At 51.9% G+C, this 26,287-nt stretch overlaps 1 protein-coding gene across 2 annotated transcripts in view; it reads right to left on the bottom strand.

The window, feature by feature from the left end:
* Positions 1 to 266: 266 nt before the first annotated feature.
* Positions 267 to 26,287, bottom strand: part of Rnft2 (ring finger protein, transmembrane 2) — a 57,026-nt gene continuing 31,005 nt past the window's right edge. For both annotated transcript variants that reach the window (XM_048422666.3, XM_085681270.2), the window contains exons 8-11: positions 10,662 to 10,811; positions 9,463 to 9,528; positions 9,257 to 9,358; positions 267 to 3,293 (exon numbers count right to left, since the gene is read on the bottom strand). In XM_048422666.3, coding sequence (XP_048278623.1) covers positions 3,159 to 3,293; positions 9,257 to 9,358; positions 9,463 to 9,528; positions 10,662 to 10,811 — 453 coding nt within the window. In that variant the 3' untranslated portion in view covers positions 267 to 3,158. The remainder of the gene's footprint in view (positions 3,294 to 9,256; positions 9,359 to 9,462; positions 9,529 to 10,661; positions 10,812 to 26,287) is intronic.

Raw genomic sequence — 26,287 nt, 5'->3', positions numbered from 1 at the left:
GGCCAGGCCCCAGGAATCCCCATCTTCCCTGCCCCCACAGATGTGCTGCCACACCCAGCTTTTTACATGGGTTCTAGGGAGCCAAACTCAGCTCCTCATGCTTGTGTGGCAAGCGTTCTCCCTACAGAGGCACCTGTGCAGCCAATCCACTTTCTTATTTCTTCCTCGGCTTCTCTAGGGAGAAGCATTCACTGTGTCTCCACAGGCGCTGCACCTCAAAACAGGGCTATCTGGCTTCAGGAGGCGGACTGACCGACGAATATAAGTTGTGTCCACAGAGGTTTATTGGCAGAAGGTTCTCAAAGACACCGAAGACAGCCACATGCGCCAAAGGAAAGCTCCACAGACCTCAGGCCTGCTCCGGCTCTGTCCCTAGCATCGGGACAGTCCCACTGCTCCATACCTGGATGTCATCCCCTTTGGAAAAGGCTGGCCCGGTCAAGCTCAGTCCAAAGCAGGCCTTTCTTCTTCCCACACACTTCTTGAAGACTTATTTTGTTTTAAATTATGAGTGTGCATGTATCCTTCCCCCCCTCCACACACACATATGCACTTCATGTATGTGTAGGGACCTGGGGAGGTCAGAAGAGAGCCCCCAACTCCCTGGAGCTGGAGTCAACAGTAGTGAGCCGAGCCCCTTGATGTGAGTGCTGGGAATTGCACTCTTAACTGCCCTGGCTTCTCTCCAGCCTTCCCTACACTGTTATTCTCAGGTTCTTAGGCACAAACAAGACTCTGAGGACTCAGTGCGATTTGAGTCTGCGTCTCACAGATACTGGGAGTCAGACACAGAACCTGGTGCTCCACTGGTCCCCTCAACACAAAGAACTCACATGCCGGTGCAGACCAAAGTCTCTCTCCAGGGGACACTTTTCCATAGCCCGGTGTTTGGGGAACTCTGCCCTAGCTAGGACAGAAGCAGAGTCATCAAACCTGGAAGGAAGCCCCTGATGCGATGTCCCCCTCACAGCGTGGAAAATGAACAAGTAAGACCCTAGACTGTCAATCATCTCACTGTTGCTAGAGAATGCCCCCATCTGTGCATTCCTTATATGGCAGGGGGATAGTTACAGCTATACAATGTTAGAGAAGTAATGGGGTGGTAAAACCCCTGGAGCATCGCCGGTAGCCCACACTGTTTTCCTCTTCTCTCCCTTTCAAAACAGAGTCTCACGTAGCCCAGGCTATCTCAGAACTTGCTTTGTAGCCAAGGAATGACCTTGAACTTCTGATCCTCCTGCCTCTATCTCCCAGTTTGGCATTACGTGCATGCACAGCCGTGTCTAGTTTATGTGACACTGGGCATGGAACTTGGGGCTTCCTGCATGCTAAGCAAGTGCACTAATCCTTGGGCTACACCTGCAGACCTGTTAGTTTTCTGGGTCTCAGTAAGTAATACAACATGCTAGGTTTTGTAACCCCACTGATGGCTACAGGGTATAGGGATGTCACATCGTTATGCAGGGCTTGGGGTCAGGTTTCCAAGCCCCACTCCCAATAGCTGCCTCTGCTCCACCCCATGCTACACTTCTGTGAGTCTCCCCCAGCTCCAATCCCTCCAAAATGCTGACAGATGTTTCCAGATGAAAACCAGCTGATGAAAACCAGGTGCAGGCAGCCCCACTGCTCTCCCTAGGTACCCTTTGGGCCAGAGAGAACTGAGGAGCCCATCCTCCCTTTCCTCTTAGAACATCCAGACAGCAGGATTGTTTAACATCATGGCCATTGCCATAGTAACAGAGCTTGAAGGATGCTATGGTCTCCTGGAAAGGGTGTCTTGCTGGTACCGGAGAAGAGCAGAGAAAGGAAGAAATCCAGGCGAGGGGTTACCCAGGGGCACGAGTCCTGGACCTCCTGGGGGAGGGAGATAGCAGTGAGGCCCCCATTTCCTCCAGGGCATGAATGCTAATCCGCCCACTAGCCATACACAGTTTTCTCAAACTTGGCTGGGGCCAGCCTGTTGTGAGGGCATCATCAATGAGAAAGCAGAGTTGGGAGAGGGTGAAGGCAGGCAGGCAGGCTTCCAGAGGCTTCTGCATGGTCACCTGTGCTATCTCAACCCAGGTTTCCAAGCAGAGTTTCCCAACGGAAGCAGCAGCTGTGTCCTGGGGACTGGCATGTGAAGTGCACCTGCGAGCCTGCTCCCAGTGTTCCCTGCGGCCCCTCTCCGGCATTTGGTTAAAGATATAAAGCAGTCTTTTTAGAGGCTCTGGAAGGACTGTTGTTTCTCTGAGCTAATTACCTCACTAGAGAGAGGGAGGGGAAAATGATTTGATTGTTCCTGAGCCGTGTGCCATCTAGGACACGGATTGAACTGTTAGCTTCGAAGGCTCCCAGGAGAGGCAGCCATGTCCACCGGAGCTCTGCACAGGCCTGAGCTGTCAGTGAGGGATAGTTACAGAGGAGAATGAGGAGAGAAGAAATGACAGAGGCCCAGTAGCATGCACCCTGGACCCTTTTGAGATGGACTGTCCCTGGCAGAACCCAGGAAAAAAGGAATAAGGAAGGTCAAGTCTTTCCATGGCTCCCACTACTTGACCTCAGGAGGCAGCATTTACAGCCTGTGTGCTCAGTGCAGGCTGCCTCTGCCGTGCTGGACACTCGGGCCACTGATCCTCAGGTACTGAGGGACGCGAGCCCGGCCTCTGCACTCCTGACAAGCTAGCTCTGCTGGCTTCTGCACTGGAGGCTCACCAGCCTGTGTTAGCTGGGGACCACACCCAGCTCCGCACCTCAGTCTCCTCACGTGGGTGGTGAAGCATGGTGTTCACACGCTAAACCTTCTCCCCAGTGGCTCACTTGCAGACCAGGGTCACGTCCTGAGAGGCTGTACTCTTTCAGCTCATACCAGTCTACAGCGTGGAGTGCCAGCAGCAGGAAGCAGGTTAAATAAGGGGAGATTGAGGGGACGGACCACCTACCTGCAGGAAGCTAAGCCTGAGTGAGGAACGAATGCACTGGTGGGGCAGAACGCACACACTGTACCAGGGCACACACTGTACCAGGGCGGTGAGGAATGTGTTGGTGGGGAGACTCTGGGGCCATCAGGTAGAGGTGGTGGAAGGCAGGAGAAAGCGCTGGAGGTTGTTTCCCCGGGATCGTCAGGGCTGGGCTCAGCAGTGCTGGGCCCTCTGGCATCTCCCGAACTTGTGTTCAGCTCAGTACACCTGCAAGTGTGCAGATGTGGCCCCATCCTTCCAGCAGCGCAGGGTATCCACGGCAACTGAGCGGCAGAGCGGGCAGGTGCGCTCGCGGTCCAGCCACAGGCAGAGGCACTCCTCGCAGAACACGTGCTGTGGGCACAGCGGGAGGAATGAGTGTGATTCGTGAGCCGGGGGACCAGCCGTCCATGCCCTCCAGGAGCTTGCGGTCCAGGAGGGGAGACAATAGGCCCCAACACGGCTAAAACAGAAGTGTCAGTGGCTGGTGTTCTGGCTGGAAGGCAGAGGTGGGGGCTGGGGAAACATCCCTGGGGAAGCAGCACTTGCTGTGGGAGGGTGGAGTTGGCTGGGGATAAGGAGCACACCTGAAGAGCATGTGCAAAGGTCCTGAGGCCAGGATGTTGGCCGGGGATGCTGAGGCAGACAGGCACACAGAGAAAACTAACATGAGGTCAGAGGGCTGATGGGGACACAGACTGTGTGGACCCTGTGAGCCATGTGAGAACTTGGACAGTTTTCTTTTTGGTCTCCTTCTCTAGTCTAGGCTGACCAGAACTCAAAGCTGGCCTTGAACTGTTGACCGTCCTGCCTGTAGCTCCTCAGTGCTGGGGTGACAGGCGTGTCCCCTTGCCGGGTTTGTTCAGTGCTGGAGACTCTGACGCCAGCACTTCGTACCCGTCAGGCGAGAACTCTGCCAGCTGAGCTCATTTCCAGCAGACCGCTGATAATTTTATAAATGTAAAAGACCCGTTTGCTTGTTAGGTTGAGAACATGCTGGTCCACACAAATCCCCGCACAGGTCACACAAGCTAGGTGAATGACAACCTCCTTGCAACTCACTTTCATCATCTGCGAAATGGGGGGAGTAACCCTGCCCTAGCACGCTTAGCAGACATGAAGACGGCTCAGACACAACAGACAAACACAGGGTTTTTCCATTGGCTTCTGGATGGCATGTCAGATGTCTGTGTCCATGAGGGCATAGCCTTGATTAGCTCTGTCGCTGTGCCTGAGAAATGAATGTGGGCCAGGACAGAGACCCATGGGGCTCTAGGGTGAGGAGGACCCTGAGTCTGCCTCCTTAGGGGAGAACTGACAGAGTGCAGGGCCGAGTGCAGGGATTCAAGGAACCAGGTCTGCCTAGAGCCCTAGTTAGGAGAGCCCTAGCCTTAGCCTGCCTCTGTCCAGCTCTGCAGAGGGAGGAGGCATTTGGAGGACAAGATGAATCTGCACACCACACCCCCCCCACCAGCCACCCTACCCTTACCGCACCACGGTGGACCACATGAGGCTGGCTGGTGAGATCATCACACTCTTCATGGGAGTCCTGTTCTTCACCAGTGTGAGTGCCTGGCCCAGGGCCTTCTGCCTGCCCAGTCCTCCTTTCCCTCCTCCTCGCCTTACTCCTCTTCTTCCACTCCCTCTCTCTCTCTCCTCTCTCTGAAACAGGGTTTCTCTGTGTAGCTCTGGCCGTCCTGAAATTCACTTTGTAGACATAGACCAGGCTGTCCTTGAATTCACAGAGATCTGCTTGCCTCTGCCTCCTGAGTGCTGCAATTAAAGGCGTGCACCACCACCACCCAGCTAGATACAGACTCTTAAGCATCAAGCACGAGCAGTTTTTAAACCCCAGTGGGTGTCATAGTTCTCCTGACTTCTTGGCTGTTCATATATTCAGCCAGGTTCACAGGGGTCAAGAATGTTCACACTCAGCCAGGCTCACAGAGGTCAAGAATGTTCACACTAGCCAGGCTCACAGGGGTCAAGAATGTTCACACTCAGCCAGGCTCACAGGGATCAAGAATGTTCACACTCAGCCAGGCTCACAGGGGTCAAGAATGTTCACACTAGCCAGGCTCACAGGGGTCAAGAATCAGGAGAGTGCTTTGTTCTCTGCTCTTTGGCAAAGGAGTCCTTTAGAAGTCCAGCTTTGTGTTGAGCATCTTTGTTTCCTGAGTTTCTGTGTCTTGGTGGGCAGCACACCATGAGCACATGAAAGGCTACATGGACCAGCACAGAACAGAGCTGTAGCTTCTGTAGACACTCACTGCCCAATGACCTTATATCCACAATCTGTTTCTGGGGCACTACCTCAAGGTGGGCACTGAGGGCAGAGGAAGTGATGTGCTGAGGTTCACTCTATAACTCTTTGAAAGGGAGACAGGTGGGTTCTCCACCCACCCATCCATCCATCACCCATCCATCCATCTATTCATCCATCTATCCACCCACACAATACTCACTGTGCCAGTACTATGTCTCTGCAAATACAAGACAACAGTAACCTCTACTCTCAAGGTGCTTGCGTCTGGCCAAGGGAAGACAGACCTTACACAATCATTAACTCCATACATGATCATGCTGACAACTGGGAAGGGATCTGTGGTGAAAATCCACAGTGTGTAAGACCTTGGTGTGTAAGAGCACAGTGTGTAAGACCTTGGTGTGTAAGACCACAGTGTGTAAAACCACAGTGTGTAAGACCACAGCGTGTAAAACCATAGTGTGTAAGACCACAGCGTGTAAAACCACAGTGTAAGATCACAGTAGCCAGGAACATGGCTAGTCTGGGGACACATGAGTGGGGAACCTTCCTTAAGTGACATCTGAGCTCGCTCATTCATTCATTCGTTCATTCAATACAGAAATGCAATTTCACCAACATGGTCTCCTCTGCCCTTGCGGGTCCAGCACACAGCAGGCGAGCAAGGTGGAGATGTGAACTCAGTCAGCCACTGTAAAAGACAATGGTGTCTTGTTCACCCCCTCCCAAGAAGTCCTCATCCACCTTTGGGAATATGTGGTAGCAGGAGACAGACAGACCGAGCATGGAGAGGCTGCCAGGAGGGTGACTTTCCCCATCGTGTTCAGATAATCCTCGTCACGGAGAAGGGAATACAGATGGCTCCAAAGCACGAGCAGAGATGCCCAGCCACACTCATAATTAGGGAAATGCAAATGAAAGAGGAGCTGAGACAGCACTGTCACCTGTCAGTCTGGCAAAGCAAGGGGTCTGGTGACGCTGTGTGCAAGCGGGGGTAGGGGCAGGGGGCTGGCCACACTCCACATGAAGAACAGGCACACAGTCGCTCCAAAGAGGGCAATTTAGCAAGATCCGCCAAGATGGAGGACCCTCTAACCCTGGTAATTATACCACTAGGAATTCACGCTACCAAGAGCATGTCTACGTCCGAGACAGAATGCCTGCTGGGAACAGACACCTTGTGCTGAACCCCGATTACAGGCCATGTGAGGCTTCAGAGGCTCTACCTGAGTGAACTCCTTTAACCAACACCTTGGGCTCAGGTGGGCATGGTCAATCTATTTCAGTCCCTTTGCAGCAACGTAAGATGCTAGGAGATGGGGCCTCACTGAGGAAACGGCTAAACAAATGGTGGTCTGTCCCCAGAAAGTCAGATCTGCGGCTGGAACACAGAATAAGGACGATCTCTAAGCGCTGGCCACAGGTTACAAAGGTGCAGAGCAACACAGCTCGGGGGAACTACGCCACAAGTTCAGTTTGTCTGCTTGTTTGTTTGATTTTGGTTTTTCGAGACAGGGTTTCTCAGTAGCCCTGGATGTCCTGGAATTCCCTCCGTAGACCAGGCTGACCTTGAACTCACAGAGATCCGCCTGCCTCTGCCTCCCAAGTGCTGGGATTAAAGGCATGCGCCACCACTGCCCGGCCAATTCAGTTTGTTTTAAAAGATGTTTACGGGTGTGTACGTTAACGCGTGCTGTGTTTGACAAGGCTGTGAATTCTATAAAATATCTGTGGCAAGAAATAAAGGAAGCTGGCCACTGAGTTGCTTGTGAGGCCAGGCACAGGACGAGAGCTGAGGATGAGGGCACGTGGCCTCTCACTAGTCTTTGTGTTCGTTCGTTTGTTTGGGGTGTGTGTGTGTCCGGGGCACGTGTGGGAGTCCGAGGAGAATGCACGGGTTCCGAGGATTCCCGGCAGGCTGCGCAGCAAGCGCCCTCACCGGCTGGGATACCTTGCCGCCTTGCTGCCTCCATCTTGGTGTATCTTGCAAAACATTTTTTTTTATTAAAAAACAAAACAAAGCACAACCCCTTTGTTCTGGAAGAAGTTTAAAGTCAGGGAAAAGTTCAATGAGGGTCCCCACCCAGGCTTAGTTTCCCCTCGCATTATTCATGACCAGGAAGGGGGTTTGTCAAAGCACAAGGAATTGGGCTGACGCGGGACCACTGAGGGGTTCTAGACTCGATTTAAATTTGATCAAACACGGCAGTTTTATCCTCCTCTGTCCCAGGATCCAAACGCAGTTAGAAATTGTATTTAGCTGTTATGGCTCCTTTCTGGAGTTTGACTCAGGTAAACGAAATGTCTATTTTTTTTTTTTTTTTTTTTTTTAGGGGCTTTCCTTGGAGCTCAGGCTGGCCTTGAACTTCTGGTCAGATATTCTTTTGCCTCTGCCTTTTGAGTGCTGGGATTAAAGATGTAAACCACTACACCTGAATACACTATCAATTTAAAAACAAATAACATTAAGGGGATGAGGTTGTTGCTCAGTTAGTAGCTCACACAAGCTCTGGGCATGGTAGTGCATACCTACAATCTCAGCATTTGAGAGGTAGAGGCAGATGGATTGGATTCAGTCATCCTTGGCTCCATAGTGAGTTTGAGACTAAGAGATTAGTTTGAGCTACATGAGACCCAGTTTCACCAAAAAGAAAAAAAACAAAACAACAACAACAAAACCAGAACATTAAAATTTCACTCAGAAACAAACTCCTATGAAGTCTCTCAGGCAGCAATAACAAATTCCTTCTTGCTAATGCTAAAAGAGGACCCTGTCTCCTATCCCATCTTCTGAGGGTGTTAGGGGGACCATCTGCCTTTCTTCTCATTCCTTCTGGAACCAGGCTTATGCAAAAAGCCTCCTCAGACTGGAGCATGTCACTCTCTGCCCCGGTCCCTGGGGACTCGGCATGAATCTCTCTCACATAGCTCTTATCACTGCCTGCCTTGGTTCATAGTTATTTATGACTACGTGTCTGCATCCCTGAGGACGCCGAGAGCTTCCAGAGGAGGTTCAGGCTCCGTGCACCCCCGCCTCGCCTCTCAACTCTGATGGGTTGCTCCTCCGACCCAGCTCACAACCACTGGACTGACACCTGGCCCCTTATGTCGGGAAGAGGGGAAGGGGCACATTAGGGAGTCAAAGCACTTACCGCCACGGCTTAGGGACCCCATAGCAACGGAAACAGGACAATGACAACTGTGCAGAAAAAACCCAAGACAACGCTGCTGTTGTTCAGCCATTCAGGCTCAGCGCTGCACAGATGACCTCATTTAATGTAGCCAGAGCTGATGCAACAGGCAGTATTCAACTTTTCTCTCTTTTTTGTTTTCTTTCTTTCTTTTTTTCTTTTTTGAGGCATGGTTTCTCTGTGTAATAGTCCTACCTGTCCTGGAACTAGCTCTTGTAGACCAGGCTGGCCTCAAACTCAGAGATCTGCTACCTCTGCCTCCCAAATGCTGGGATTAAAGGTGTGCACCACCACTGTCTGAGAGTATTAGACTTATTGTAACTGTGGTCAGACACATACACAGTTTCATGATCATTTTACACTTGTCATGGGGAGATGGATTTGTTCCCCCCCACACACACACACACATACACACATATGTGATCCCAATGCTGGGAGGCGGAAGCAGGAGGGTCCTGTGTTCAAAGGTTCCTGGTGAGACCCTGTCTCAAAATAACAAAAAGCGCGGAATGCAGCTGGGGCCGGAAGTGCGCAGTGGTACAAGGCACACAGCACCAGCCAGTCCCGAGTTAGATCCGCAGCAAGGACACTTTTAAAGAATTGATGTGGCTGGAATTCGCACTCGCGATGGTCTAATTTCACACACCAAGATGGACATTTACCAACGACACCAAGGCTCAGAGAGAAACGCAGCCTGCCGTTGGCTACCCAGCCAGTACGGGGCAGGGGTGGGATTCAAACCCTGGTCTAGCCACCTCTGGTCTTGAGAGGTTGCCCCCACAGACCACGCTAGAGCCCTGAGATGGGCTCCCAGGATGGACATTTTGTGGAGCGGAGTCCCAGTGGACACTGCCACTCACCTGGCACAGGAGAATCATAGGGTCTCGGAACTCAGCCTGGCAGATGGCGCAGATGGCGCCCGCTTCTGTGCACTGCTGCCCCGTGGCTCGGACCCCATAATTCTGCGTGAGGAAGAGGGGGAGGAGAGACAGACAGCGTGAGCCCTCAGAGGCACTGCCCAGCGGGGTGAGGAACGGCTGAGTGGCGCGGGCTGGGGCTCACTCACCTGTGAGGAGCAAAGGAGCTTCAATGCTTTCCTGACTCCACCCACGCGACCACAGATGTCGAAAGACTGAAGGCAAAGCAGAGGGAAGGCTGAGCACCTTCGCCCGCCCGGACGCCCCCACCTCTGCCTTTGATCATTTTCAAGAAACTTCTTCCCCTTTCTATCAGTGTTGCCTGACTCCTGTCCTGACGCCCGGTATCAACAGTCCCATCTGTTACCCTGATCAGATAAATAAACAGCATATAAACTGTCTTTCCCCTTGCCAAACCCAGGGCAGGCATTATTAATCAATTACAGCACTTTTCCAGCGCTAGAGCCAGCCACTGGTAGCTGATCACAATGAGCAAGATCAAGCCCCAGGGTTGATTCTGCGTGAATTGCCTGACTGGCCCTGATGAAAGGAAGTAGAGTGAATGCATTCACTGTCCCAAGAGCCTTTAAAGACAGAAACAGAGAAGGAAGAGAGAAGGGAGGGACCAGCTGGACAGTTTGGTGGGTAGAGGTATTTGCCATCAAGCCTTACTTGATCCCTAGAACCCACCCCGGGGGAAGGAGAAACCCGACTCCGGCAAGTTGTCCTCTGACCTCTGCATGTACACTGAAGCAGTATTGGTACATGCTATGGTGCTATGATGTGGGTGAATCTCAAAACCATATGGTAAATCAAACAAGCCACATCCCAAAGGTCGCTGCACACCCCCGCCCCCACTGATATGTGAACACCCAACACCAGCACATATGTAGGCACAGGACATGGGTTAGTGACTGTCAGGTTCTGGGAGGCGGGAGGAACGGAGAATGGCTGCTACCCAGGAAGACCTGGTACAGCAAATGCCACTGACTGTATATGATATGAGGTTAGCAGCCGCCAGGCCTGGTGATGCAGGCTTGTAATCCTTCCCGGCTTCTCCAGAGGCTGAGGCAGGAGGATTGGGAGTTCAGGGATGGCTCGGGAGCTTGGTGAGAGACTGTGTCGGAGTTTTAAAAGGACACGGCATAATGGCAGAGTACCCGCCTACCACAAGCAAAGTCAGGGGTTCAGGTCCCAGCATGGGAGAAAGAAGGAAGGAATAGATTGACGGATGGCTAATTCTATGCTATATGAAATGTATTTTGATTTGAAAACCGGAAGATGTTAGTGGCTGGCCCTCTCTCCTCAGCAGTCCCTCCCAGTCCCAGCATGCCCTGGGCCAGCTCACCTTGCACAGGCTGTAGAGAATGATCAGGACCCCTCCCAGGAAGTAGCTGTTGGAGGAGTCACCCCCCATGATGTATTTGTACCACAGCTGGATGGGAACAAGTGACCTGAACAGCTGGCTCAGCTCCTCGATGACCAGATAAAACTTACCCTGCAGCCACACAAAAAAGCATCAATTAGTGTTAGCAGCCAAGACCCAGAGGACAGAGCTGGGGCCCAGGCACGGCCATAATGACAGTCCAGGTCACAGGCAGGCCATTAATCAGCTTTGGAAAGCACTCAAGCTGGGTCTAATGGGGACCAATGGAGGTGGCCAGGGAGACATGGCTCCTGCCTGAAGTCCTCGTCCACCGCCCACTGCCCACTGTTCACTGTTCACCAGATCAAAGTGCCAGGATCAGGTGTCAGGGAAGGAGAAACAGAACACTTTGGGCACGGGGCGGGTGTGATCACTGTCTGACTGGGTACAGTACGGAGAGTGGAGGACAGTCGCTGCCTCCTCCACACTATCACAGAGAGCCGACTCTGGTACCACAGGGTAGGAGCAACAAAAGCCAGGCTGGGAGCCAAGGGCAGGCTCCCACTTCTGCACTTCTACCTCCTGTGGCCTCCAAAGCGGCCAGATGTTACCTGGTGAAAGATCTCGACAGGCGCCTCACTCTTTCTGGGTTGACTATCATCCTGACAAGCCCCAGAATGAGAGTCCCACTTTTTACTCTGTGGAGTTACTCTGAGATGAAGGACAGCAGGCGGGACGAGGACCGGGGTCCTTCTTCCCTTTGGCCTTGAACAAGTCTCAGGAGGGCCTGAGCTGGGAGAGGGATGAAAGCGGACCCTCTCTTCACGGAATCTAATGAACGCAAACACTCGCTTGATGGGGGACCCTTGGCACCCCTCCAAGGAGGTTCCCCGGGAGAAATGGACATGGGTCCACTGGTAGGGAATGTTCTTGGCTGCTGTAGTCACAGGACCCACTAGCTGAAAACTGCCCAAATGTATCACCCATAGCTGAACACATAACACAAATTCAGGCAATATTTATAAAATAGGAGACTACTTGGCTATTGAAACTAACAGTAACAGATGACTGATACATCTACCAACATGGCTGGATTTCACAGGCATCATGGTATTTCAAGGATGGTTATAAAAGACTCCATACTGGGCTGGACAAATGCTCTAGTGGATGAAGGTCTGGAGTTCAGATCCCTACCACCTGCATTAAAGCCAAGCAGGTGAGGCAGCCCCCACTATAACCCCAGAGTTTGGGGATCAGGGACAAAGGATCCAAGCAAAAGCTGGCTAACTAGAGTAACTGGATCAGTGAGTTCTAGGTTTCGTGAGGAATTCTGCCTCAGTACATAAAGTAGAGAGTTAGAGGAAAACACTCGACATCCATTTGGAGCCACCACATACACACATGGATGTCTCTCTCTCTCTCTCTCTCTCTCTCTCTCTCTCTCTCTCTCTCTCTCTCACACACACACACACACACACACACACACACACACAAACAAAGACTCCACATGATAATTCTTGTTTATATAAAGTCTCAGAATAGGTAACATAAACCTATGGTGATAAAACCACAACCCTGACTGTCCAGGGTGAGGATGGGACTCTAAAGGGACACCAGGGAATTATGGGAAACAGCAGAAGGTTCTTCATTGATAGTGATGGTACTTATGTGGGTGTGATCACGTAATCCTGCTCACAGAACTTGTGCTGCGAAGCTGTGTACTTTAAAATATGGAAATCACACTTGAATGAGACTGAGTCACACACACACATGCAGGAGCCAATAGCCTTTCCTCAGTCTCCACAGACTGAAAAACGTGAGTGAGCTCAGTAGCTGTAGCCCTTCTACCCAAACCACCAGGGCTCCGCACAAAGATGTGTCGCCAGGACAAGCTCTGTAACGGCAGAAAGGTCACAAAGGAAATACACAAGTGGTGGGGTCTGACTGCCGGAGCTCTACGGTGGGCAGCCACACAACTATGACAGATCACCCGTGAAACAGCAACTGTGTGGTTAACCAAGCAACCAAGGTCAGCACCCCCAGGAATAACTCACCCTAACACCATGAACCTTAGGATATGGCACACTGGGAAGGACAGTGTCACGTCTGTGGTCCTCAATGAAACCACCAGAAAACAATAGCTGAATTTAAATAACTAAACCTACAGAATAAACAAAACAAAGCTCAAGGGCAGCGTGACAGAGAAGGCTAAGGAGAGACTGTAAACCTGGGCCGTATGTAAGGCTGCATTGTTTAGAAAGTGATCATATGTTGGCTAGTTAGTATGAGTGCGTGTGTGAGCCACAGCCTGTGTGTGGAGGTCGGAGGACAACTGGCAGGAGTCGGTACTCTCCTCCCAACCATGTGGGCTCCAGGGGTCAAACCCAGGCTGCCAATCTTGGCAGCAAGCACCTTTACCAGCTAAGTCATCTCCCCACCCACAGGGAGACTTTGTATCCAATTCTTTGCATTGATCATGGCACTCAGGCACAAAGCATCCAGGAGGCGACCCAAGAATGATCATCCAGTCATCTGACTCCCTTTATCCTCACGACTGTTTGGCTGAGTTCCTGTGTGTGTGTGTGTGTGTGTGTGTGTGTGTGTGTGGTCACTGTTTTCTGAAGGGGCCTTCCTTTCCCTTCAATACTCCTTCCGTATGGCCCAGAAGTAGAGAGTTACTGAGGAAGACACTTGACACCAACCTGTGCCATGTGGCAATGCTACAGAGCCATGCATGACAAGGAAGGCTCCTGTCTATATCCCACAGCAGGTCCCGAGCTCCGCAGAATCCCACTACTGTTCTGGTTTCCCAGACATGGCTGTCCCACTCTTCCCTCACACCTCCCAACCGTTGTCAAACGTGTATCAGTAACTTGTCTCACTGCTTAGACCAAAACAGCCTGGCAGAAACAGCTGGAAATAAGAATTATTTTGGTGTCAGAAGGCTCAACGCATGGGCACCTGGCTTGTGTTTCTAGGTCTACTGAGAGGACCAATACCATGGTGATTAGAGGGTGATGAAGTCACTTCCTCATGGTGGACGATACACAGAAAAAAGGTGCCACAGCGAGATGTATCCTCCAGGACGTGACCCAGTGACCTATTTCCCCCAGATGGGCCACATCCATACCTTTCACCACTTCCCAATAATGTCACACAATTATGTGTCCATGAAGAAATCTACCCATCCACCCACCCATTCGTCCGTCTGTCTTTCTGTCCATCCACCCACCCATCCATTCATCCATCCATCCATCCATCCATCCATCCATCCATCCATCCATCATGTAGGCCCCTCAAACATGTCTCTGAAGACATCCTTACAGACATACCTGGAGGTGTGCCTCAGTCAGCCTTAGATTATGTACATGCGTGTGTGTGTATGTGTGTGTGCATCCATGAGTACATGTGCACATGTGCATGCAGGTGCACACACGTTTTCGTGCATGTGTGGAGGCCAGAGGCTGAAGCTGCGTGGGTGTCTTCCTCAATCACGTCCACCTTATTTTCCGAGGCGAGCTCTCGCACTGAATCTGGGCTTCGCCTGCTATGCTGGCTCACCACCTTCCTGTTGCCATCAGCCCATGTTGGAATTATGGGTGCACTGACTGCCCTGACCAATTTATTTATCTGAATGTGGAGCTGGAGAAGGAATGCAAATCCTCATGCATTCATGGCAGGCCGTTTAGCAACGGAGCTGCTTCCAAAGCCCCTGCTCACGGTTCTTAATCCAGTCTGGGTGACAATCTGCTCTAGCATGCCCCATGTCTACCTCTAGTCTCCCAACTTCTAACAGTAACCTGCTTTTCCGCTTGTTCCTGAATTCAGCGTTCCTCAGAGAACACCCCTCTCTTCCCTCCCATCATCCCACAATCCTCCTTTCCCTTTTTAGAAAAATGTGTATGTGTGGCATATGTATAGCTGCATATGTGTTCATGCGGAGTCATATAGAAGACAGAGGTTGACATCATGTGTCCTCTACAGTCCTTCCTCTCTTCATTACTGAGGCTGAACCCAGAGCTTGTCCAGCCAGTCAGCGTGCCCTTGCCATCCATCACCTGTCCCCCAAGTGCTGAGGTTGACGGCTCCCAGCCCGCCTGGCTTCTATGTGGCCAGCTGGGGATCTGACTCAGGTGCTCCTGCTTGTGTGCCAAGTGTTTATCCACTGAGCCCTCTCTCCAGACCCCTTTATCACTTATTTTTTCCTTCCTATGCGTCAATCCACCCACGTTTCTCTGCTTTACATCCTTTCCCCCTCCTCTCTCTCTATAGCATTTCTCCCAACCTCAGCCCCCTGCTCTCCCACTGGAGTCTGACCCCCTCAGAGGAGATCCGTGGGCATCCATCCTGCATCTTCGACTCAGGGCATACCCTTGCACACAGCCGGACAGCGGGACGGGGTCTCTAAGGCTGAAAGTTCCACCCTCACTACTGGCGCCTTCTTCGTGTTTGCTGACAGCAGAGCGGAGTGGGAACATGGGAAAGAATCCACTTCATCAGCAAGCTCTTGTGTCAGAGAAAATGAAACCAAGGGAGAGAGCGCCTAGCGGCTCCTTCTTAAAAGTAGCAATTAGCTGCCGGGTTGGGTGGCCACCGGGAGCTGTGCACACCCAGGGAGAGCATCCTCCCTAATTAAGCAGTTTCCTAATTCCAGGTTTCTCAAGCTTGTTACTTCTGACGGCCACCGAACAGAAGGCGGGTTTCTATGGCACGTCCAACAATGAGAGGGGCGATGGGTGCGGGCACCTCTTCTTCCTGTCACCAGGAAAGAGGCACGTGGAGATTGCCGGAAGACTTGTGGGGCAAGGGGTGGGGTGGTGAGATGGGTGGTTCTGGGCTTTGATTGTGACAGGGGCGGTACCAGGCGAGCTACAGTCTGCCTTCCTGCTGTCAGGATGGATTGGGACAGGAAAGCAGGGGAACAACAGAGGCATGGAGACAACCTGGGGCTGATGGGGAGGCTGGGACACTGAGACGACCTGGGGCTGAGGAGGAGGAGGCTGGGACACTGAGACGACCTAGGGCTGAGGAGGAGGAGGAAGCTGGGACACTGAGATGACCTGGGGCTGATGGGGAGGCTGGGACACTGAGGAAGGAGATGAACAGATCAGTTCATCTGAGAAGCGGGGAGGACAGAGGGGAGGCACCATCCAAGACATCAATATGGACACAGAACAGAGAGGAAGGGTTGGTTATTCACGTGTCCCTGGGAGTAATGAATATTCATGAAGAGCATTCATCTATGAGGTAGGGCAGGACACTCAGAGCTGAAGGTATGAAACTTGCCACGGTTAGGTCTGCCGTCCACTAAACTGGGTGACTTTGGACAATAACACTTCTCCAAGCTTCAGTTCTTTCCTCTAAATACAAAGATATAAGATATACATATTTACACACACACACACACACACACACTACCTACCTACACTTACACACAATGTTCACTAGCACACCCCCAACACTCACACAGATATTTACAACACACATACATACATGCACACATTCACACACACACACTCCCAACTGCATGCAGTGGCGTTCTGGTAAACCAGGTCCCTGGGGGTAAACGGTCCCTGATTTGTGTGTTTGCCAATTTCTGTGGTATAAATAATCCCATAAGGTCCACTGCAAATATGCTGAAAGTTCAACCTTCCACTCTCAGGAGCCCAGGTGATCTGGATCCACCACACCACAAATACCATGCAGATCCAAGGGAATAAAAGGTCTAAATACAGGTTCACAGCAAGGGTGCAGGCCAGGGCGGCAGCCAAAGCTCAGTCTCGTATGAGTGTGGCCTGGGAGTGGGACATAAGGTGCCACCTTGGGAAGAGGCAGAGGTTAGAGGTGGTTCAAAGGAAATAAGGGGTGAGGGGCTCAGTGGTACAGTGTGGGCTTCACATATGAAACTCTAGGTCCCAGGGAACCCCAACATCACAGAGTGGGAAGAAGGATGCCGGGGGCGGGGGAGAAAAGCAAGCAGGTTAGAATTGAGGCAGAGAGATGTCTGGACTGTCCAAGCCCGGACCCGTAAAGATGAGGCAGATGGGCTGGAGAGGTGGCTCAGAGGTTAAGAGCACTGACTGTTCTTTCAGAGGTCCTGAGTTCAATTCCCAGCAACCACATGGTGGCTCACAACCATCAATAATGAGATCTGGTGTCCTCTTCTGGTCTGTAGGCACACATACAGACAGAACACTGTATACATAATAATTAAATAATTAATTAAATAAATAAATCTTTAAAAAAAAAAAAAGATGAGGCAGTTTTCCCTTCCCTGCTCTTGCTGTCTGTGAGACTGGCTAGGGGAGGGAGCAAGAGAACAGGCTGTGTGGAGGGTGAGGAGCTGGACCCTGGGCCGGTCACTTCTGTTTCTTCAGCTGAGATAGCAGATTTAAGAGACAAAGCCCGTATGGTCTGCCCAGCCCCAGAGGACGTCATATGGCAGAGAGATGAGCTGTCCACGGCATACCCCAAATGAAGCGGGGAATCACAGAACAGAGATGGTTAAAGGATGGCAGTTTCAAGCCAAGGACAAAAAGGAAGAAGAGAAGGGGCGGGAAGAGGAAGACCAGGAGGAGGCGGCAGCACTCAGGTGAGGGTGTCTGGCTGCCTCTGGACTGCACTACCTCTCCTCAGACTCATGCATCAAAGCCCTAATCCCCACACATCAGTATTCAGGGAAAGATTCCAGAATTCTCCAAACGAAACCTGGTCAAATCTGTGACCCTTCAGTATCTCACATAAAGCAGTAGAATATCTGCATAGATGCCACACCCTTTAGCCTGCAGTGGCTTCTACTGTGGATACAATGTAAATACTATGTAAATAGACTCTGTTGCTTAGGAAACTGTAACAAAAAGTTCGCCCACTTCAGGATAGCAGCAACTGCCCCTCCCCTAAGTTATATAGCGCCACAGTGGGTTTAAATGGCCAACGCGGAACCTGGAGACAGCCAGCTGTGCTGAGACACAAGACCCCTGGTGTCTTGGGTGTGAGGGTGGAACCATGGGCTGGAGAGGTGGCCCAGCAGCTAAGAGAGAGGACTGGGGTTTGGTTCCTAGCACCCACATCAGGAGGCTCACAACCACCTGTGCTCTGGCTCCAGAATACCGGACATGTTTTTCTGGGCACCCATATACACTCAAGCAAACACATATATAAAAATAATAAACCTTTTTTTTTTAAAGCTGCTAGGTTCAGCTCTGTAATTTCAACCTCATCTTCTTGAGGTTTGTGGGGCTGAGAAGGGGGATTGCCGTGAGTTCGAGGCCATCCTGTCCTACACAGAGAGAAGGATGCTCAAAAGCCAGATGAGGGGTCTCACTGGGAACAGAATCATTCAGGAATTTGATCATGGGTTCTGCAGCCTTTAGCACTGTGAGAAATCAGCCTCCATTGAAGCCATCCAGGTTCAGGTTGGTTGCCATAGCAACCTAAACAGATGACTGGGGCTGGGCAGAAGTGGACCTGTTACTCAAGCTTAAGTCTCTGTGTGTTCTTATTGGCTGCTCAAATCCTAACTCTGCCCTTTCCCAGCTGGGCACCTTTGGTGAAGTATGTCCCCTCTCTGTGACCAAACCCCTTCCACACACTTGTTACCCCTGTCTCATGATCAACATTTAACTCACTCAGAGACCCTGCTGCACAGAGCTCCCCAATGGCTCTATCCTGTAAATTCCTCACACGGCACCCAAAACAAGCGTTCGGAACACAAGGCCAATCCTGGGTCCAAAACTGCGCCAGACGCTGCTCAGATCGGGGTCTCCCGCCGCACTCCAAGAGGTGTCAGAAGCACTTATTGCATCTCCCATTTGCTGCAAAACGCACCATCTGCTCCCATCCCGTGAGTCAGGCACAGTCGAAGCCCAGGGCCTTTGCACTGGCTCCCCCACCCGCCCAGAGCACCTGTTCCCTGCCAGGCTGGCTCCTGTGCTTTCTGCAGCTTGGCGGAGAGCCTGGGTGATGCAGTGGTTCAAACAGCTAGCCGGATTCCGATGGCCCCAGGCTTCAGAACCCTGCCGCTGAAGATGCTACCAACAGGGATCTCTGCCCGTAAGGAGTTTTACAGAAAATGACTCTGAGAGCTTGTTTGGAGGGTCTAGCAGGAGAGACAGCTACTCGCAGACCTTTAACCAAAGAGCAGTCCTCCTCAGTTCAGAGAAGACCGGCCTCGTCTGCCGATCGAGGGCACAGCTTTGCGAGGGACGCCCAAGGAGTGGTGAGGGAGAGATGGAGCACCCACCCAGCCAGCCAGCTCGTTCCTACCACCCCTGGTGATCAATGGAGTGACAGAAGTCACAGCCAGACCGTCCTTGCATTCAAAAACGACTCTGAAATGAAACCTCTGAAGCTAAGTGAAGGTTTAGTGGCTACTGATGAGCTGGACACAAAATTATCACGAAAAGGACACAGTGAAGAAAGAAAGAAGCAGGACTGTGGTGTAGGTGGGAGTCACCTGGGACGACTCCTGGTACCTGAGCAGGTTCAAGGCAAAGGTGTGGACTTTTGGTCCTATACCCTGGGTTAGAGTTCTAAGGCTCTCTTGTTGAGGCAACAATATCAACAATGGAAGCTGCTGACACTGGGAACACAGGGCCAATGAGAGCCCCTCTCTTAGGACTGATGGAGGCAGTGAGCTAGGGCCTGAGAGGTGAAGGGGCCATCCAGATACATGGAAGGACTCAACAAGGGTCAGCTGTGGCTATAAGGGCAGTCTGCCAAGGACAAAATGCCCTGTGGCAAATGCACCTCGCCTTCTCGATTGGGGGACAAGGGTGGGAAAGAAACGGTGCTCCTGCATCGACACCAGCAGCACGAGCTCAGTGTGAAATGTGTACAACTCGGAGTCCAAGGGCCGAGGGAGCATCCTTCTCTGTTCTGGTACCCTGAGTGGATTGTTCTCTCTCTCTGCACCCCACTGTCCGGCTCTGTATGCCGGGGGTATTAGGCCAGGTCTGACCTTCTGAGTCTTTAGTCACAAGGGTCAGAAAACTAGCAAAGTAACTTGAGAAATAATAAGGGGCTATCTCAAAATCCTGGGGACAAGCTGGCTGGAGCTTCAGGTACAGGTGGATCCAGGAGCTCAACCGTGGGCTCAAGACTCTGCCACTGTGGTTCCTCATTCACGTCCGCATTTATCAGCGGTGGCTGCCTGGGCTCCTGTTTGGTGTCTTAGCCCCGGCAAGGCTATGTGCTGGTCACCACTCTACACACTGCACCAGGGGCAGGCACCACTGATGTTCTCATTGTACAGAACAGGTAACAGAGACAGGGTGAGTCCTAGGGGGTCCTGCTTAAATGCTCTCCAAGTCACACACCTAGAAAATGCTGACCCTAGCACATCTATCAAGAGAAGCCAGTAGACAACAGTCTTGACAGCTTTAGTCCCCAGAGAAAGGACATATTTTGTGGATTTTCCAAGGCGCCAAAGTAAGTAGCAAGTGTTAGGGTCCTGTTAGTGTCAAGCCTCCCTCTGGGAATGGAGGGCTGAGTCTACACTCAGTCACCTGCTTCTCTGAATGGCCACTGTGGGAAGGGCCCCATGCCAGATAATTCTTTCAAAACTGCAGAGAGTCAAGTGGTTCCCCTGGTGTGCCTAGGGTCCAGCAAAGGTAGGTAGACAGCTCCACTGCCTGAGCCCACAGCCTGGCTGCACCCCAAAGCCTCCTTTAGTGTGTGTGTGTGTGGTGGGAATAAACAGACAATGTTGCAGCCTTGAGGACAGAGGAGTTTCTCGGCTCCAGTCCGTTTGCTTTTTCTTCCAAGCTGATATATAAAGGCTTCTGAGCTGAAAACAAAGGCTTGCTTTTCTTAGGTTGCTGGGATGCTGGGGCCTCAGCTGCCAGCGACCTCAGGAAAACAGTCCCTGGCAGTCATCAGACCGGCAGAGCCAGGAGCAGAGGCACCCACCCCGACTTCTCCAAGAGAGGGGGTACCTAGCAAACCTCTGAGCCCTGGGAGAAGGCACTGGGAAGGCTGCTGGAGAGGAAGGCGGAGGAAAGAGGGAACTGCAACAGGGCCCAAGACATGAGAGAAACGACCCAGTCGGAGACCTAGCGGAAAAGGTCACTGGGAGTGAGTGGCTGAGCAGATTGGCCTGATGTTTAAAGTCCTCAAACTCATAATCACCTGCCTCAGTTTCCCAAGTGCTGGGATGACAGGTACCCACCAGGCCTGTTTTATAATCTCTTTCTTAGCCCATCCCAACAGGAACCGTATAGCCACAGCCCCTCTGAGAAGGAAAGTGGTTATGACCAATTCCAAGCCTGAGATAAGACGACTTCAACACTGGGCTAACTAAGTCATTGAGAGGACCATCTGAGCAGAGAGAAACGGGACAGACAAGGAGGTGGGCTACCTGTGGGGCCAGGAGAGGCTGTGGGAAACAGGGTCTTCATGCTATCCTCAGGGCCGATAGGAGGCCTAGGTGCTATTCTTATTAGCACCATTAGCAAGTAAGGAAACGGGATCAGTTAGGACATGAAGAGGAGCCAGGGCTTAAATTCTGTGGGGTGCTTCAGGACACCGTGAAGAAGACAGGAAAAAAGAGCCTTGGAAATATAATGAGATGTGGGGACAGGGAAGAGGAAAAAGAGGAGGAGGAGCGGGGAGAAGATGAAAGGTAAGACAGGCGGAAGCAGGATTTATGAGGAAGGAGGAGGAAAAAGGGAGGGAGGGAAGGAGAGAACAACACAGGGCCTACGGAAGCTGGGGTGGGGCCAGCGTTGCCTGGCAATGGGCGCTGCGATGACGTCAGCGGCGGCCCAGTCTCTCCCGAGTGGATGAGATCATCATGGCCTCCCAAGCACCCCGCCACAGGCTCCTCGCCAGCGTCTGGAGAGCCCGAGGTCTGCGGGGCGGCGCCGGAGGATGACGTCACTACCGCGCTGTGAGACCTCCGTGCCCAAAGAGCGCTGACCTCTTAGCATGACTGACAGGTTGCCGTGTTGTTTCAGACCTGCTGTGACGTTGGGCGTTGGGCCCGCAGCAGGCCCCGCACTTAATTAACACACTCCCCTCGGGTTGTCCCAGTTCGCAGGCTGGGGCCAATCCCACTGCAGAGAAACCTGATCATTGTAGTTACAGCTCAAAGCCCTTCCCACTGACCCAAGCCAGGCCTCCAGGGCACGGTTTTTGTGTATGCATGTGTTTATGGGTCTGCGTTATGTATGGGCACCACGTGTATGCCTGGTGCACACGAAGGCCAGAAGAGGGGATCAAGTCCCTTGAAACTGGAGTTACAAATGGTTGTTAGCCTCCTTAGGGGTGCTGGGAGCCAAATCCAGGACCTCTGCAAGAGCAGCCAGCGCTCTTAACCTCTGAGCCATCTCTTCAGTCCCCAGTGTTTTGGTAGAGCTGTGATGTCAAGTCTCACATTTCATGATCTGGCCAAAGAGGCAAGCGCTGCCTCCTTATCTAAGTCCCTTTTATTCAGTTCCTGTACCCACACTGTGTCCATCATATTGTGCATATTTTGGAGGTGAATGCAAAAAAATAATTGTTGGCTTGGGCAGTGTTGATATCCAAACTCAAGTCTGGCTGGGGGTAAAACTGGGAATATTCCAAGCTTGCTCAACCCATGATCAATAAGTTGGCAAGAATGGAGACAGAAAATGTATAAAAGGCAGGCAGGGAATGATTTCCCGTGGGCAAGTGAAGGGAGTTAGATGACCCCAGGAGGGAGCATGGGAGTTTCCAAAGCACTGTGCACTTTTTAAAAAATCTCCACACGTTTTTGAATCCTTCCTTTCTTCCCTTCCCTTTCTTTGGAGACAGAGTTTTTTACTATGTAGCCCTAGCTGATCTGGACCTCACTCTGTAGACCAGGTTGGCCTGGACCTCACTATCTAGACATTGACCTTGAACTCAGAGATTCATCTGCCCCTGCTCCCAAGTGCTGAAGGCAGGAACCACCAAGCCTGGCTTAGAGCCCAGCGCTTTCCTACACCTTAGAGTCTTTGTGAACAGGTGAGAAAGTGGAGGCTCTCAGCAGTGGGCTCCTGGGCCAGCCTTGGCGCTGACTGCCTTTCTTGTAGCAGGGAAGGAGGGGTGCTAGCGGAAATGGGATCCAGGCCATGCCCTGGACACAAGCTACTTTCATTCAGCTGGAGGGCATTTGGATCCTCTCAGTAGGCCACATCTGGGAGTAGCCACCCTGAACCCACAGTGTGAGAGGCACAGCAGCATACAGTTGATTCTGGGAGCCCAGGACTCAGCCTCTCTTCTAGTCCTAAATTCAGATTCATGACCCTTTCCTGGCTGGATACCGTGATACCTGTGTGTGGCGTGAGCGCTTGGCAGATGTCACTGTTGGGAATGAGACTTCTTACTGTAATCCTGAAAATCACCACAGTGCTGTGGCTGCTGGCTCCTCTCTGTGGGAGGCCCTTCTGGCTTCACATCCCAGTTTGGCCCCATCCATTCCATTCCTCATAAGGTGACAGACACCTGTAATCTCAGCATTTGGTTGGCTGGGACAGGAGGCCTGCCAGGAGTCCAAGACCAGCCTCGGCTGCATGGTAATACGAGGGAGGCCTTGTGGGTGGCAGTTTGGGAACACGGGCTTTCCTACCTGCCCCCTGCTGCTCAGGGTCCTTCTCCATCACAGTGACCAGCTGGCTACGGGGTGGAATCCAATCATAGCAGAAAGAGCATGCCTGGGGGCGAGTCACATGACCCACAGCTAGCCGGTTTCCTTTCCAGGCTCCGAGTCTATGCAACTGGACAAGATAGCAGGTATAACGCCACCTTTGCAGCGTGGGGAGGTCTGTGGGGGTGAGCTCTTGGGGCATCTATCAGCTTGATTTGGCCTCACCAAGACCATAACTAACTAGGCCAAAGCCCTCTGCCTCGTTGCCCAAGGGCTCCTTCAGAGGTGCAGTCTCTTGTAAGAACAGCCACCTTAGCAAAAGAGGGTCGTGAAGATTCAGGATCACAGAAGGCCCCACCCAGGCCACAGAAGGATGGGTCCCAGCTAGCTGGCCTGGGTGTAGAAGGAGGTTTTTCCTTGCCCCTATTGTTTGTTTCTTGAGGAGCACGGGAGCCGCTGTGGATGGCCTACTGATGCAGCCGCAGGCTTTGGAGTTAAGGCATGCACTTGGCCTGTGCCCAGCTCCATATGTCCCGTCCTCTCCTTGGGACAGGGCACCGGGTGGGTCCTGCTTGCCAGTGATAAGGAGGGGCACTAAGAGCAGTCACAGCAGCCCGGTCCGGGACTCTCTAGTCAATTCTCCACTGGGGCCACCCTAGGATGGGTGACGCAGTTGGGCATAGGCAGGCCTCCCCTCTCGACAGCCACCATCCAAGCTGGAAGCCTATTTCCAAAGAAGAAGGAAAGAAGGTGGGGTGTAGTAATTGGGGGTTGGGGACCGAAGGAGCCAGGATTTCAACAGCAGCTGTGAGCCTGATTCTCCCCTAGGATTCCGGCCGCCCCTCCTCCGTGCTGAGTGTTTGCCATTAAAAACAAACAGTATCATTTGGTTCAATATAAAATGAATTAAAGGAAATTAAACTGCGGGGGCCATGTGGTCTGTCTTGTCTGCTGTTGTCTGAGGCTGTTTTTCATTTTTCCCAGCGGGGAACGACAGCTTGCGGGGTGTGGAGCAGGGCAGGAGGGATAAATAAATAAATAAATAAATAAAGTAACCACTTCCCTTCCCCCACACAGTAGTGCAGGCTGAGGTGTGAGAACTCCCAGGTGTCCACTGTGCCCTGTCCTTGCTGTCTTCCTTGGTGGCTGACTGTAGTCTTTGGGAGTCTCCCAGAGGACAGAGTAAAGAGGCAGGGAGGGGGACAAAAAAAAAACCAAAAACAAACAAAAATGATAGACTGACCCTTGAGACAGAAAAGGGGGTGCTGGGCAGCCGAGGGCTGGGGTGTGAGTCTGAGAGGACAGGATGAGGGTAGGGGTCGACAGGGGGATTGTTATGACTATGTCCCCCTTTGCAGACTGGTGGCAGCTGCCACTGCCCTGTGATAGTTGGCAGGTGTGTGGGTTGGAACGTGTGCATGTGCACAAGTACATGCATACATGTAATGTTTGTAAGTGTGTGTGTTTGATAGCATGTTGAAGCCCCGAGTTCTGAAACTAAAGAAACAGGATTCAAGTGTCTGACCTACCGCTCGCTAATCCTCAGTAAGCCAGTTACCTTCTCTGTGTCAGGATCCCTGTCTGCCGTGTGGAGCATCTGAGAATACCTGCTCACAAGGTGTTCCAGCAATGTCTGGGGCTGTGAATGAGAATGGCCTCCATGGGCACATATGCCTGAATGCTTGGTCCCCAGTTAGTGAGACTGCTTGGGAAGGATTAGGAGGCGTGGCCTTGTTAGAGAAGGTGTGTCACTGGGGGAGGACTTTGAGGATTCAGAAGCTCACATCAAGCCCCAAGTGTCTCTGTCTGTCTGTCCCTGTCTCTTTCTCTCTCTCTCTCTCTCTCTCTCTCTCTCTCTCTCTCTGCCTGCTGCCTGTGGATCAAGATGTGAAGTTCTCAACTATTGCTCCAGCACCATGCCTGTCTGCTTCCTGCCAGGATGACATAATCTAAAACTACAAGCAAGCTGTCAATCAAACGCTTCCTTTGTAAGCGCTGCTGTGGTCATGGTGTCTCCTCACAGCAGCAGAACAGTAACTGAGACAGCGTGGAATGAACTCACATAGATGAAGCCCCTAAGAAGGGAGCAGACACATCAGCGATTTCCCATGCTTATCCTGGATTAACATAGGATGTTTACTGTTTTACTAATATCCTGGGTCCTCGAGGGCACGCCCCCATCATCTGAAGGGCCCAGGGTCTCACGCTGCTGTCCTGTCACAGAGTGCTATGTGACCCTAGGTAAGTTAATACACCTTGCTGAGGTGGCTCATCTGAAATGATGTATAAGGCTCCTGGGGCAGAGACTAGTGTTCCTTCATGCCCTCTGTCCCCTTCTTTCAACAGAAGACTTCCCACACGGCTTCAGGTCCAACAGCATCTGGCTGTACCTTACACTCCGAGGGCAGCCCACTCAGTCCGTCTGTATGGCTCAGCAGAAACCAATGTGATCTAAGCAAAAGGACAGGAGCTGATATTGGGGAGAAGAACATGCAGGACACAGTGCAAAAGCGCTAAGGTTGGAGCATCGGCTGGCGAGATGGCTCAGTCGGTACAGGTGTTCGCAGCCAAGCCTGGTGACCTTCGTTCTATCCCCAGGACCCACAAGAGACAGCTGATGCCTGCAGGTTGTCCTCTGACTTTGACACACATGACACGGCACACATGCCTACACGCACAAAATTAACATAATGACGACAGCGTGAAGAATCCAGATGTCTGCTGAAGGCCCTGACATCTTGGTGGTGGCACGCTCTCTGTGGGAATGTGGGATTTATAGGAAATCATATGATTCCATAAAGCAGTGCTTCCCAGTCACAGATCCAAGGACAAAAAATGAGATGCTTTTCATCAAACTCAATGCTAATAATTGGAATGGGCACTTCCCTTTTTCCCATGGTTAGTTTTTTGAGGCAGGATCTCATTACGTAACCTAGACTTGTCTTAAACTCATGGCAATTCCCTGCCTCAGTTCCCCCAGGTATAATGAATATATACATCACCACCTTCTGATACTTTT

Source organism: Myodes glareolus, chromosome 2 (genome assembly GCF_982192425.1).
Source record: "Myodes glareolus chromosome 2, mMyoGla1.1, whole genome shotgun sequence".
Taxonomy (NCBI): Eukaryota; Metazoa; Chordata; class Mammalia; order Rodentia; family Cricetidae; genus Myodes; species Myodes glareolus.
Note: the sequence above shows the minus strand (reverse complement) of the source record. Positions and strands in the feature narration are given on the sequence as shown.